The sequence below is a fragment of the Mustela lutreola genome, chromosome 5 (assembly GCF_030435805.1).
Source record: "Mustela lutreola isolate mMusLut2 chromosome 5, mMusLut2.pri, whole genome shotgun sequence".
Taxonomy (NCBI): Eukaryota; Metazoa; Chordata; class Mammalia; order Carnivora; family Mustelidae; genus Mustela; species Mustela lutreola.
In genome coordinates this window covers 9,329,599-9,343,520 of record NC_081294.1, presented here as the reverse complement: position 1 = coordinate 9,343,520, position 13,922 = coordinate 9,329,599, and the positions used below count along the sequence as shown (strand labels likewise).

Genomic DNA, 13,922 nt, shown 5'->3' with positions numbered 1-13,922 from the left:
ATCAGCTTCTTGTCTGATGGATTCTTGTGTGTTTTTTTTTTTTTCTTTAGATTTTATTTATTTATTTGAGATAGAGAACAAGCAAGAAACACCATGAGCACAGGGGAGAGGCAAAGGGAGAGGGAGAAGCAGGCTTCCCACTGAGCAGAAAACCCAATGTGGGGGTCAGTCCCAGGACCCTGGGACCATGACCTGAGCTGAAGGCAGACACATAACCGACTAAGCCACAGAGATGCCCCTTGTCTGATGAATTCTATAGTTTAAAATGTCATTTGATGGACAGAAGAACTAGCTACACATTTTTCCAAAGAAGACATACAAATGGCCATCAGGTACATGAAAAGGTGCCACCATCGTTAGTCATCAGAGAAATGCAAACCAAACCCTCGCGTTGTTAGAAGGACCATCATCGAAAAGATAAGGGATAACAAATGCTGGCAAAGATGTGGAGAAAAGGGAACCTTTATGTGCTGTTGCTGGGAATATAAATTCATGTAGCCACTATGGAAAACATTATGGAAGTTTTTCCAAAGATTAAAAATAGAACTACCGTATGACCCAGCAGTTTAACTTATGAGTGTATTTTGAAAGAAAATGAAATTAGAATCTTGAGGAGAGATCACTCCCACATTCATTGCAACATAACTTCCAGGAGCCAAGATATGCAAACAACTTCAGTGTCCATCAGTGGACACTTGGAGGAGTGGGTGGAGAAAATGTGGTGTGTGTGTGTGCATGTGTGTGTAAAATACATTCAGCCATGGGATAGAAGGGAATCCTGTCATTTCTGACAACATGAATAAAGCTTAAAGACATTATTTAAGTGAAATAGGTCAGATAGAGAAAGACAGATATGATACACTATCACCTATATGTGGCATCAAAAAATGCTTCACTCATAGAAACCAGTGAGACAGGAAACAAATTGGCCACAAAAAACAGAGCTAGGGATTGATAGTCATTTTTTCATAATATCTAATCATCTATTTAAAATTATTTATCGATCACATACTGACATATTTGAATTCCCAAGGTGTATTTAATAAATATATATTCCGAAATGTAAGAGAGGTTCTTTGCTATGTAACCTTCACCAGTGCGATGAAACCTCTTTACACACATGATTTAGATTTACTCTCTAATCAAAGCTTTACCTTTTCCCTGAGGAGTAGGTTGTAGTAAGCTAACTACATCACTTAAAACTTCCAAATTTCTTATGTGTGCATAAAAATGTCAACATATCCTGGTAACTATCAAAAATTATTATGACTCTATTCAGTTTTTGTTTTCTGTATTTTTTTTTCCCTATAAGGCTAGTAGAGACATTTATTTAGATTTCTTAGTCTGTGACAGCAAGTGAAGTTGCGTAGGAGTCGTTGAAGCTCTGTTCTAGAATTAAATTTAAAACACTGATGGGCAGTTTCCCTGCTTCATTGGATTAAACATGTTTTCTAAGGAATGCAGATCATTACAGTGCAAGATTTTGTCCCTGACTGCCCACTGATAGTACTTCTGGGAAAAGCTAAACAAAACAACGTGTGGTTGAGGTCTGACATCTTGAGAAACTGTCAAGTGGCAGATATGTATCTGGAATCAATATGTTGGGCAAATTGCCATAATTTGAATGGACACTTCCAAGTACGAGGAATTGAGACCATGTTAGACGCCAGCGTGCGGCCCGCATTTGGGGACTTCCTGTTTCATAGATGGTGACAGTCAGCGTTGGTCGTTCACGATAGTATAATCGTTGTGGACTGGCTTTTGAGCATGATTTTTTTGGGGTGCCAGATTTTTGTCATGTCATTGTGATTGAGTGGTAGAACATAAAATGGAAACCTGCATTTTCGTTTCCAGTATTGTCTGTTAGGGAGAATGTCTAAGGGGTGCACTTTCTCACCTGCAAGCTTGGACACGGTCGTTGAGCTTCTTGCGCAAGACACAGGGTTGGAGATGGTGGCGAGGCTGCCGAAGCTGTGGGGATTGGGTGGGGGGGACTCCAGGGCTGGGGTGTTTGGCAATGACAGTGTGTTCTGGGCAGTCACTGTGTGTGACCAGCGCTGTCCTGGGAGCTGTGCTAAGCACGCTTCTTTGAAGTTTCAGCCAGAATAATAGTCAGTCGACCGCTGAGCCTCTTTATTATTGAATGTCTTAGAACTTTTCCTCTTATTCAGGGGGAGCCAACATTTAAGGTATTGTGCCCGCTTCCGTTTCCCTTCAGCTTCCTGTTAAACTGTGATGGATCTGTAATAGCAGAATCTCGGACTTCCCTGCTCTGGCATAAGGAGAAATGTCCCTCCAGCTTAGCAAACCCTTGCGACTGGCTGGTGAAAACAGCCTTGTTGTGTCTGAGGAGCTAGGATGGTCATTGATTTTGGAAGTGGGCCCCTGATTCTCAGGGATGACGAGCCCCCAAACTTTATATTGTTTTTTGTCATCATCATTAATTTCATCCAGATCTGTTCCTACTTTAGCATTGTACGTTACCCACAGTCATTAATTTGAATATTTCTATTCTCATCGTCCCACACCTGCATTTCTTCTCTGCAGTCTCTTTAAGCAATTGAACAACATCAAGCCCTTCCTCCTCCCTGTTACCTTTGTAACGTGAACCTTCCTCAGGCTGTGCCTTTATCATGATGAACTGTAATGATCATACGTCTTCCGGGATCTTAAAAATCTTTTAATGTTTTCGAAATTGGGATGCTTCTTAATGTGACTGTTGCTCCCCTTTTCCTTGAAGCCATTTGGGATGGATTTTCTGTCACTGGCAAATGAAAGCATTATGAAGTCCCAGCCGCAGAGCCACTGCCCGCATCGCCCTCCCGCTCCGTGTTTCCAGGCTCGCGCCGACGTTCCCTGAACGCCAGCCGCAGGGCTGCCTTTCCTGCCCTTCTCACCTCACTTTATAGATTAATTCGGATTCTTTTCTCTCTGCCAGTAATCCTCTGCCTTTCCAAAGTCGACCAGTCGAGCCACTGTCTTCTCTCAGCTGTTCCCGTCACTAGGATTTGGGTACCTGATCGCTGTCAGGTGAGATCCCACTATTAGTATCTTACCCGTTGGGATCTGACCTCAGCTCGAGGGGGACACAGTATGCACCCCGGTTCCACCTTCAGGTTCTAAGCACGGCCGGGGCAGGAGGGGCAGCTACTCACCATCCCCTGCTGGCTCCTTTTCCAAAAGCCTCAGCTTTTCATACATCTTAAGATCGATGAGCTGTTGACTTAATGTCATATATATTGTCATAATGGCGTCGATGAAAATGCCCGAGATCATGCTTTAGGGGACAGGACCGTGAGACACCAGAGGACCCTCTCCTGTCCTCACCGACCTTATTTTGTTAGAACTCGGCTGTTGATGCGTCTGCGCCGAACATGACCTCTCCTCTTCCTTCTCGCTCTGCAGTCTCTACAGAGCCTTCCTCTTTATGTCCAGACACAATGTATGTCACTGAGAATAGCATTCAGGTGGGCCTTAAGTCTGTGGTGATGTTTAGGTTGGTCCCATTCCCCCCGCAACGATTGACAGCTCATGCAACAGCACGAAGTGGATCTCCTGACGCACTGGTTGTGTTGGACTTTCTACCGTTCCCGCGTCTCTGAGCACACGTAGAGCCATCATCCCCTTGTGTTTGACGTGAGACTCTGACTCTCAGATCCCACGTCTCTCCTCCCAGTCATCATATCTTCCCGCACAGCTGCACGTGACCTCGTGTCTCTGATCCTGTGAGTAACATCTCTTCCCTCACCGCCGAACTGTCAGATAGGACTGGGCACATGTCTGCTTCCTGGCTTTGCCTTGGAGTTGCATATTCTAAATATGACTCAAAACTTCCTTGCATGGTGCTTTCCATAAATATTGCCAAGATCTGATTGTAAGTTGTGAGTTGCCAGCATTGAGTCCCAGCAATCTCAGATCCTTGTCTGACTGATGCCCCAACACAAGGAGCCAGCAGCCCAAAGGTATGTACCTTCTTGGGCATTCGGCTGAGAACAAGCCATACAGCAGTCCCCATCAGGTTTCAAAAGAGTGGCTTTCCTGAATTGAAATTAAAAGGTGTCATAACAAATACCATTCAGAGAAATGCTCCTAATGCCAAGCCCATTTTACTTAATGTTACATGCTCTGCTAAGCGACCATTATTGATTTTACACTAACAGTTCATATATTATCTCAACAAATATTTATTAACGGCTGCTGTATAGTAGAGACTGAGCTAGATGTGGGGCATCGAACACAGACCAAGACAAACTGAGCTTTTGCTCTAATTATACTGAATTTTGACAGCTATCAATTATTATAGTCTGCATATCATTAGGACAAGCTTTAATTTTAAATTTCTCTGTAAAAGGAAGAAATAAAGATGGATATACTTTGATGTGTGAAGAGAGCATCTGGGAGACAACGATGCTGTGTCTGTTCCTCTGCCTGTTGTTGGGTTTTGATATTCACGACATCCTAGCTGCAAATACAGAATTGCAGTTTTGGAGACCAGAGTGATTACACAAATGAGGTGTTTGCTGTTTCATGTCACTAATTTATACAAATCTGCACACTCCCTGCAACGTAGTATTAATAATATGCTTATGTTGTTTCTGCAGTTTCACGGGATCATAAGCTTACTCATATCACCTGTAGAGTGAGTGGAAGGTTATAAAAATTCCATATGTTCAATTATATTCAATGTTAAAACATTGAATTGGACACATAAATGTATGTGTGTGTGTTATATATGTCTACATATACATATGCATATGATATGTACATATATGTGTGCAAATATGTACATGTATATATATGACAGTTATGTCTGGGGTATTCTAATGGCCAGTTTCTTTACTCACTTGCATGCAACCATAATGGAAAATTATGAAAGGGATGCCCAATGATGAGGTAAAGCCTAAAGTCAGTCTATTGCACTAATATGTTTGTGTTTTAGATCATGGGCTCACGAACAGGGAGGGGCACTGTCTTGAAGAGGGCGGATCCACGAGGGAAGGAAATAACTCTAGATGTGGCCACACACACGTGGGGTTTGTTAGTTTGGTGTGAGAGTCAAGGAAGTTCATGTCTGAGAGTCTTCACGGGAGCCATTGGCGAAAGCTGAAGGAAGATGAAGAGAGTTCTAGGAGTTTCTAGCAACTCTAAAGAAAAAGATAAAAATGGACGTGCCTAAAGAAAAGGAAAAGGGGGAAAAAAGATGTGATACGCAGTGTTTAGAAGTCATCAATCTTCACGTTGCCTAATTCATATCAGAGTGTAGCTTCTGACTTGAGCTGGTCTCACCGGCCAAGAATTTAACGGCAAAGAAGAATCACAGAGAGATGTGGTTTGGGCTGTAAGTTTGCATGTGAGGTCATCATCCATCACCCGAAATAGGTTTTACTCAGTGTCAACATTTTGGCTAATGGCCAGTCACTTAGACTGAACCCTGAAATCGTCTGGACTCTTCTCTCTTGGCCTTACTACCACATGCATACCTATTAGTAATCCTGACAGTTCGTCCTTCAAAATCTATTTATGATCTGACCCCTTTTCATGACCTACTGCCAAAGAATAAAGCCGCAGATGAAAGATTACATCCGGGGATAGACTATTGGTTATAGATCGATAGACCTTTCTGCAATGATGAAGATTTTCTACATTTGCACATTTGTACATTTCTACATTGGATGTAGAAATACATGTAGAAGTACAGTGTACAAATTGTACATTTCTACATTTGTAATTATCCAGTACAGTAGCCCCTGGCCACATGTGGCCATTGAGCACTTGAAATGTGAATAGTGCAACTAATAAACTGGCTTTTTAATGTTATTGAGATATAAATAGCCATGTGTTGCTAGAGGCTACCATATTAGACAATGCAAGTCTAGCTAATCAAATATTTATTGAGTCCTGTAGTATGCAAGGGATTTGGAGATCCTGGGCTTTGAAGTAGGTGGGACCTGCTAACCTGGGAGAAGAAAGAAGCAGGTCTCTGTGACAGCAGAGCATGAGGGTCTGGGTGTAACACAATGAGAAGACAGTTGAAAGGATAGGAGGTTATTATGGGTTATGGATTGGGAGGAAGAAAGACTTCAAGAGGGGAAAGACCTCCTCAGGGCCGAAGGAGCTTATCACTGAATTAGAGAGGAGGAGGAAATCAAAGTAATGGTGACAGGAGAATGCTAGGTAGCTCATTGAATTGGGTGATTGTGTGACACCAGAGTCCATCAGTTAATGGACTTTGGCCACCTGATATCAAAGTCTCTTGGTTTGCAAACTGACCTCTATACTCAGAGGGCAGGGAGAGACTGAAGAAAGAAGCAGAGACCACTCTAGATTGGTAGGCGGCAGGTTGAATAAGTAAGTGAACTTATTGACAAGGTTCAGCTTGGGTGGTTCCGCAGCCACTGGGCGGAATCTTTAAAGTTTACACGGGGGGCTCCTGGATGGCTCAGCGAGTTAAGCCTCTGCCTTCGGCTCAGGTCATGATCGCAGGGTTCTGGGATTGAGCCCCGCATCGGGATCTCTGCTCAGCAGGGAGCCTGCTTCCTCCTCTCTCTCTGCCTGCCTGTCTGCCTACTTGTGATCTCTATCTGTCAAATAAATAAATAAATAAAATCTTAAAAAAAAAAAAAAAAAAAGTTTACACAGGCCTTAACCGGGTTCAGTCATATACCCAGTATGGATAACCTCAACCCCATATTTCTACCTCAAGGCTATATTTTTAGAGCAGCTTCTGAAAGTGGGGAAGGCAAACCCACACACATCCCAAGGACAGAGTGGGGAGTAGGGAGCCTCCAATGGCCCGGGTCCAGCTCTGGCGTTAACTGATTGTCATGTGTTCTTGATGATCTCCAGCAAAGCCATCCATTGCTGGGCAGAAGTGGCCAAAGAAGGAACAAATTTGAATTATAAAATATAAAATAAGAATTGCACTTTCTTTTTTGTGCGATGGAAGTTCATAAAATATAGCATTGAATGCAGCCCTTGAATTAGGAGCAAGAAAAAGAGTTTGGCCTTTTAAAGCGCACTTAAGATTTTAACATGTTACCAAATCCAATGTAAGTTTACAGTGATTCACTCAGGTTGGGAAATAAAGGTTTAGAATATTTATTTGGACCTCATGAAATCTTATCACATACCGACATAAGAGTTCAAATTGAGAAGGACACTCTGTGTTTGGGGGGCTCCCTGCCTTTGCTATTGGCGTCATACCAGCCAACTTCTCTAATGTCTTACCGCATCGTCTCTGAAAGCACTAGGGGAGGTTCTTAAGAGAACATTTGTCCTGCAGGCTTACTTCACATCGGTGGGGCACAACCTGCGTATAAGCCTTCATTTTTCCTGGTTGCTGACTTGCAGCAGCTCATGCCTTTCTCCGAAGCTGAGTTTCATCTCAGATGCAGGAGTCAGCAGGGCCCTGGACGGGACAGAACGCTGGCCCCCAGGCTGCATCTTGCTACCCTCGGTTCCCAGGCCCCCCTGTATTTGCCTCACGGGGAAGCTGAGACCAGCCCAGCCCTGCTTACAGTAGACTTCCCAGCTGCCATAGTAGGAAGCCACACCCAGAGGGGCTTAAACAGCAGGAATGTCTTTTCTCACAGTTCTGGAGGCCCAGAAGTCCAAGATCAAAGTGCCAGATTGGTGTGCTTTTGCTGAGAACACTCTTTGTGGTGGCCAGCTTCTCTCTGTGTCCTCGGAGGAGGGATGGAGAGTCTTTTCCTCTTTTTGTAAGGGCAACAGCCTTCTAAATCCCACCCTGATCTAGGCACTTAACCTTAATTACCTCCCGAAAGGCCCCATGTCCAAATGCAGTGATATTGAGCGTTTGGGTTTGAGTGTGCAGATTTGGGGCAGGGGCAGGATCCGGGGTTAGAGGGAAGAGTCCGTACAGCTGCTCCTGCTTCTGAGCGTGTCGGTATTACCAAGTCCAAATTCCAGCTCAGGAATTAGCAGATTAGAATCCACTGGCGGGAGAAAGACTTCTTACCCCGTAGCTGTATAAAGAGATGTGAGAATCTGCGGGAAAACGTCTGCTCTGCTCCTTGCCAAAGAGATCCAAAAGCAAAGGGATGAATTCTTCTATATGGAACTGGGGAAGCAGGAGAGGATGCTGAGGGCCAGTGTTGTTAACAGGGTGAGGAGGGAACTTCTCAGGGCAGTGCTGATGGGCCCGTGTGGTGAACCAGCTTGGCGGCAGGACAATTTCTTTGGGCTCTCAGAGTCCACGCACCACTTCCTCATTCCACCAACACCACCTCCAGGAATTTATTGAAAACGTCCCCATAAAAATGGGATAAAAATGATAAAAGATAATGTCAATTATGACGCATTGTGAATACTAGGTACTCATTACATTTTTAGTATATGCACTGCCTAAGTGAGCACTTCGTTATGTTTTTAAACTATGGAATAATTTTTGTTGACATAAGAAATAATTCAAGCTGGGGCGCCTGGGTGGCTCAGTCAGTGAAGCGTCTGCCATCAGCTCAGGTCACGATCCTGGGGTCCTGGGATCAAGCCCCGGTTGGTTGGTGGGCTCCCTGCTCAGCGGGGAGTCCGCATCTCTCTCTTCCTCTGTACCCCCGTCCGCTCCTATGCACACACACACTCTCTCTCTCTCAAAAAAAAAAAAAAAAAAATTCATGATATGTTGCTGAACAAAAATTAAAAAAAAAAGTACTACCTCAGTAGTACTCCATCATGTAAATCTTACTATATAGAATGAGTTAAATCAGAAAAAAAAAAAAATCCCATCAGAGAAACCTATACCAAATACCTAAGTAAATATCTGCCAGAATTACTGAGGATTGCTCTTCTTCTTCTTCTTCTTTTTTCTTTCGTCTCCCTACATTTTCCAGATTTCCTGGATTTAACATGGATTAACTATAAATTTTAATGGATTCGTTCTAATGAAAATTAAAGTACTTCACCGTTTCTTGCAAAGTCGGAAAGCTTCCAGCTTTCCACACTTACCATTGGGCAGCCCACGGCTTGCTTCTGGTGGCCTTCACGTGGTTCTCCTTCTCTCCTTGTGCTGTGAGCTCAGACAATGGCAGTGGAGTTGGGCCGTCTGACCCATTCATACACAGGGATGGCCAATGGTTGAGTTAAGTCTGGACGTGAGAAATTACGAGGCCTGGGAATTATTCCAAGTCATTTCCGTTCACTCACAGAGGTTGCCTTGGGTGTAGTGGCAGCTCCGTTTGGTGGGCTAAGCCCTGAAGCATTCACTTTTGTTCTGTTACTGCAGAAGGAGAAAGGGGGGTAGATAAACAGACTTTCTCTTTTCTTAGAGTGTGTGGGTCAGAGTTGTCCAGTGCCCAAGGATATGCCTTGATTCATTGCGTATTAAATCCCGTATTTTATTATGACAGGTTATGCTCATTCTTTTAAAAAATAACATTTTATAAAAATTGGCATATAGACTAAGCATTTATGAGGCAGCAGCCCAGATTATGGGAAATAGGCCGACACATCAAAGGACTCTAAAATAGAAATAAAAAGGGAGAAAACCTGAGATCTAGGCCCAATTACATAAATAACTTTGGGACTGTAGATAGTTTCTTTGTCAGAAAACAGGTTGTCCAGAATACTCATCCAGAATTTGAATTCACATGGGCCCAATAAAATTTAGAAACATGAAAGTGAAAGTAATGACTGAAAACCTGCAAGACTCCTTTCATGGCTTCAGGCTGTCCTTGAGTAGAGAGAGTCTTCTTTGGAAGCCGCTGACATAGATACAAGTGGAGACGCAGGGTTGGGAAGGGGGGAGGCGCTGCTCCCAAGACTGTCTTTCTGTTCTTCTTGCTTTCTGCCCTTGTCCTCCTAACCCCCATCTCTAAAACCTTTCCCAATTAGAAGGGCTTGGCTTTAAGGCTGTGTTACCTGGCACACCATTTGTTAATCTGTTTATCTAAATCCTTGTAATTACGACCTTGATCAAATACTGCATATGAAAGCAAGTTGAATACAGAACTGTACTTTCTTCCTGTCTTCCCAACCCCAGCACCATAATTATTTAAATCACTTTCTTTGATCCTGTTGGTATCCATATCCTAAAATACCTTCTGTTTTTTAGCCAAGGTTGCATTTTGCTATACTATGTTTAATTTGATCTTTACTCTTTGCTCAATCCTGCTTACTAATACCATTTTCCCCAACCCTCCTATAAATTCTGTTTGTAACAGATTTATCTTTCCAATCCTATTCTTTTTTTTTTAAATTTTTTATTTTTTATAAACATATATTTTTATCCCCAGGGGTACAGGTCTGTGAATCACCAGGTTTACACACTTCACAGCACTCACCAAAGCACATACCCTCCCCAATGCTATTCTAATCCTCATTGGTAATATTATTAAAACAACTATCTAAAAGACAAAACCAAATCAAAACTAAGTTGGAATGTCCAATGAGAAAATTAGATGACCAGTCTTTTCATATATTTTAAGGACAATTCTAGAATAGAACCCTTTTCAATTAGCATTGCCCTAAATTATTAACTATTAACAAGTGTATCACAGCACTGGGGTTCCTATGGAAGTTATGTTGCTTACTGTAAAACCCAGACTGCCCAGTTACAGTATAGTAGGAAATAGTTTTTAACATTCACATAAGTCCGGTTCCTGGAGGGACGTGTAATATGATAGCTTTAGGCAAGAAAACAACTTTTTTTGTCCTCCCAGACTTTTTTTGAAGAGTGATTTTGTAGAGCCCTGGTAAAAATTGTCCTCCGTTAATTATTATTTCCTCTGCTGATAAGCATCACTAGGTAATATTTGTATCAAGTACTTTGGTCTTACTGGTCTTACTTGTTTGAGAAAGATAATAAGAAATAAAATAACTTTTGGGATGCTGTTTTTAAGCTGTATCTGTCTGTTCATTTATGAATTGGGCTGCAGTAAAATGGTAGTTCAACTGGCCTTTTTTCTTTTTTTTTAGACTCGGTACTTCTTCATTTCTTTACTCTTTCTCATTATCTTATGTGCCTTTTACTTCTTATTATCTCTTCTCCCACTTATCTCAAGTATAAAACACAGAGTTGTGCGTAGATCCTGCAATTTGTTTGAGTTGATAGGGGAGAAGCCATTCTATTTACTTGTATTGTTTCCTGTTCTGTAAGGACGTCACTTGCTTTCTATGTAGTTCATGATTTTCATTTTTTCTAGAGTACTGCTGAAAGTTGCCTGATAGTTACGTCTGGGTGCAGTGGCCACATCCTGTTGCATTAAGCATGTTCTTTTGCATTGCAGGAGCTATGCCTGTCCCAGACCAGCCTTCGTCAACCTCCGAGAAGACCAGCTCCCTGAGCCCTGGCCTGACCACCTCTAATGGGGATGGCTCCGAAACAGAAACCACCTCTGCCATCCTCGCCTCGGTCAAAGAACAGGTAGACACATTCCACTTTTGTGACCTACTTATGGGAATGTACGAGAAGTTGTTCTTGCAGATGAACAAGGATGAGTCAGTGATGATGGAAGGAAATCATTATTTTCTCGCAGAATGTTGGTATTTCTTATAAAAATACTAAAATGGGACTATAATTGCTTTTGACTATGTTTTTATTCATGATTTAGGCAGTTTTCCTTGAAAAATATTCCATACCAGGGAAAGAACACTTAATAGTCAGAAATCCCTACTGGTGAAGTTTTGGTAGATTTGGTGATGGACCTGACATTTAGTACAGTTCTAGGTATGAGGCCAAATAATTGGTCTTTAGGAAATATAAAGTCTAAAAAAAAAAAAAAAAAGAAAAAAGAAAGTCTAATCAACAACCAAAATAAATCCAGAAGTATAAAAAATTAGTATAGTGAGAACAGATGAATACTATGTTGGGTCAAGGAAAATTGGTCTTTCTAGTGTTTCTGAGATAGTTCTGGAAGAATGCATTTTAGAATTTTCCCTATAAAATGAATTGCAGTCTGGGTAGTTCTTCCTCCAACATTACTTTGGCCTTATAAATGGCTAAGTAAGTAAAATCTGAAGTCTTGGATTTAAAAACCAATTTTCTTAAAAGTCGTGTTTCTTGTAACTAAAAGGTTATGGTAAATAATCAAAGAAAGCTGGAAAATCAAGGTTTTTATTTCTCACTTCTTTTAGCATGTGCCGGAATATAAATCCTAATTTAAAAAAAATTAAGAAATCATCCTGTGTGTGGGGTTATATGACTCGAGGGTGTGAATAAGCAACAGTACCGGTCAGGCTATCAACAGAGAAGCTGAGGGAGGATCCACTGACAAGGGGATCAATGATGCTGTCAGTCAAATGTTTGTCACCAGGGAGGGAAGTGTGCTGCTAAGGAGGGACACAAAGGAAAGGGGAATAGAGCCATTGGATAATCTGGTTTGTGAAAATGGTCAGTAAGTAGGGAACAGGCTGTATTGCTGGATTAGTTTGCTTCCAGAAACCCACTCATGCATGTTGGCTGATTATGTTTGAGGGGAGATAGAAGGAAGGAGCAAAGATCCGCGCCAGTTCCTGCACTCCAGATACCCTGTGTTCAAGTTGGTTTACGGCATGGTTTCTTTCTCATATATCTAGAAGTCTTGCTGGGCCACTAACTTTAGAGTACGGACAAAATGTAAGACAGGAGGAATAAATTTAATAAGAAAATGACAAGACCTATCTGATGACAGCTGTAACATTTTTTTCAAAAGACATAAAGTAATTAAGAATAAATGACAAAGCGTACTATGATCCTGTGTAGAAAAGCGTGGTTATCGTGATAATGTTACTCTCCCAAATTTAGATAAAAACTTTAGGCTGTTGTAATAAGATCTTGTGGCTGATTGTTTCTTTGGCAAACTGGATCAAACTATTTTAAAGATCGTGTGGGAGCATAAATCTATGAGAGTTACAAGGAAATTTTAATAGATTTTTATCTTACGATTCTCAACACTGTAGTGTCCAGTTGGCCCAAAGTGGAAAGAATGCTCTCTCTGTAGGACATAACTGAGGGTTCAGAATCACAAGGACATATTCAACATAAAATGATAGAAAAAAATAGGCCAAGAGAAAATATGTGCCAAATATGACAAAGTATTGATATAATTAATATATTAATGCTTCCTAATGTTGATGGGGAAAAAATGAAAAAAGCATAGTAACAGAATAGAAAACTAGGCAAAAAATGTGAACATTTTGCTGAAGAAAAATGCAAAAAACCAATGACTATATGGAAATGTTTTCTACTCTACTAGTCAGAGATATAAAATTCAAGATGAAAATATGATTTTCTTTGTTCTACCAAATAGACAAGCCTTAAAAAAATAGTATATATTATAATCTAACTAAAGTTTGAGGAAATGCACATTCTTTGTCTTTCCATATGAGAATGTGCAGTGCTGTAATCTTTGTTTAAAATGGTATATTGCTATGAACTGGCATATACAGTGTTCAGTAACCTTTGATTAGTCATGCTTAGACATATGTAGTATAGAAATGGGTTATTTCGACCATCAGATTTTATGTATATGGATGTTTACTTCAAAATTATCTTGGATAGAAAAAAAGGAGAACAATATTGATTGATGAAGAATTGAAAAAAAATATATCTTTCACATAAAGCTATATCCTTCGTGTGTAGTTATTAATAAAAATGAGTTAGAGCTATGTATTACACCTTTGAAAAATTTATATTATCCTGTTTTTAAAAGACAATAATAAATATTTTGTGTTGTTTACCATGTTTTATAAACATCTAGACAAGTGTAGGAGAAAATAAATCAAACTGTTAACATTGGTTACTGTACATGCATAGAATTAGATGGAAGTAGGAGTGGGCAGAGGGTATAGAGGACAGGGAAGACAATCCAAAATGGGAGAAAGAACTGGGAGACTGGAATACCTACCAGTTGGATTTGGATAATGGGAAATACCACGTGAGCTGAGATAGCTTTATCTGTAGTTGAAAGAGTGGATAAGCTGCTTAC

At 41.1% G+C, this 13,922-nt stretch overlaps 1 protein-coding gene across 4 annotated transcripts in view; it reads left to right on the top strand.

Moving 5' to 3' along the window:
• Positions 1-13,922, top strand: part of CTNND2 (catenin delta 2) — a 907,536-nt gene that overhangs the window by 149,584 nt on the left and 744,030 nt on the right. For all 4 annotated transcript variants that reach the window (XM_059173665.1, XM_059173663.1, XM_059173667.1 and 1 more), the window contains exon 2: positions 11,244-11,380. In XM_059173665.1, coding sequence (XP_059029648.1) covers positions 11,244-11,380 — 137 coding nt within the window. The remainder of the gene's footprint in view (positions 1-11,243; positions 11,381-13,922) is intronic.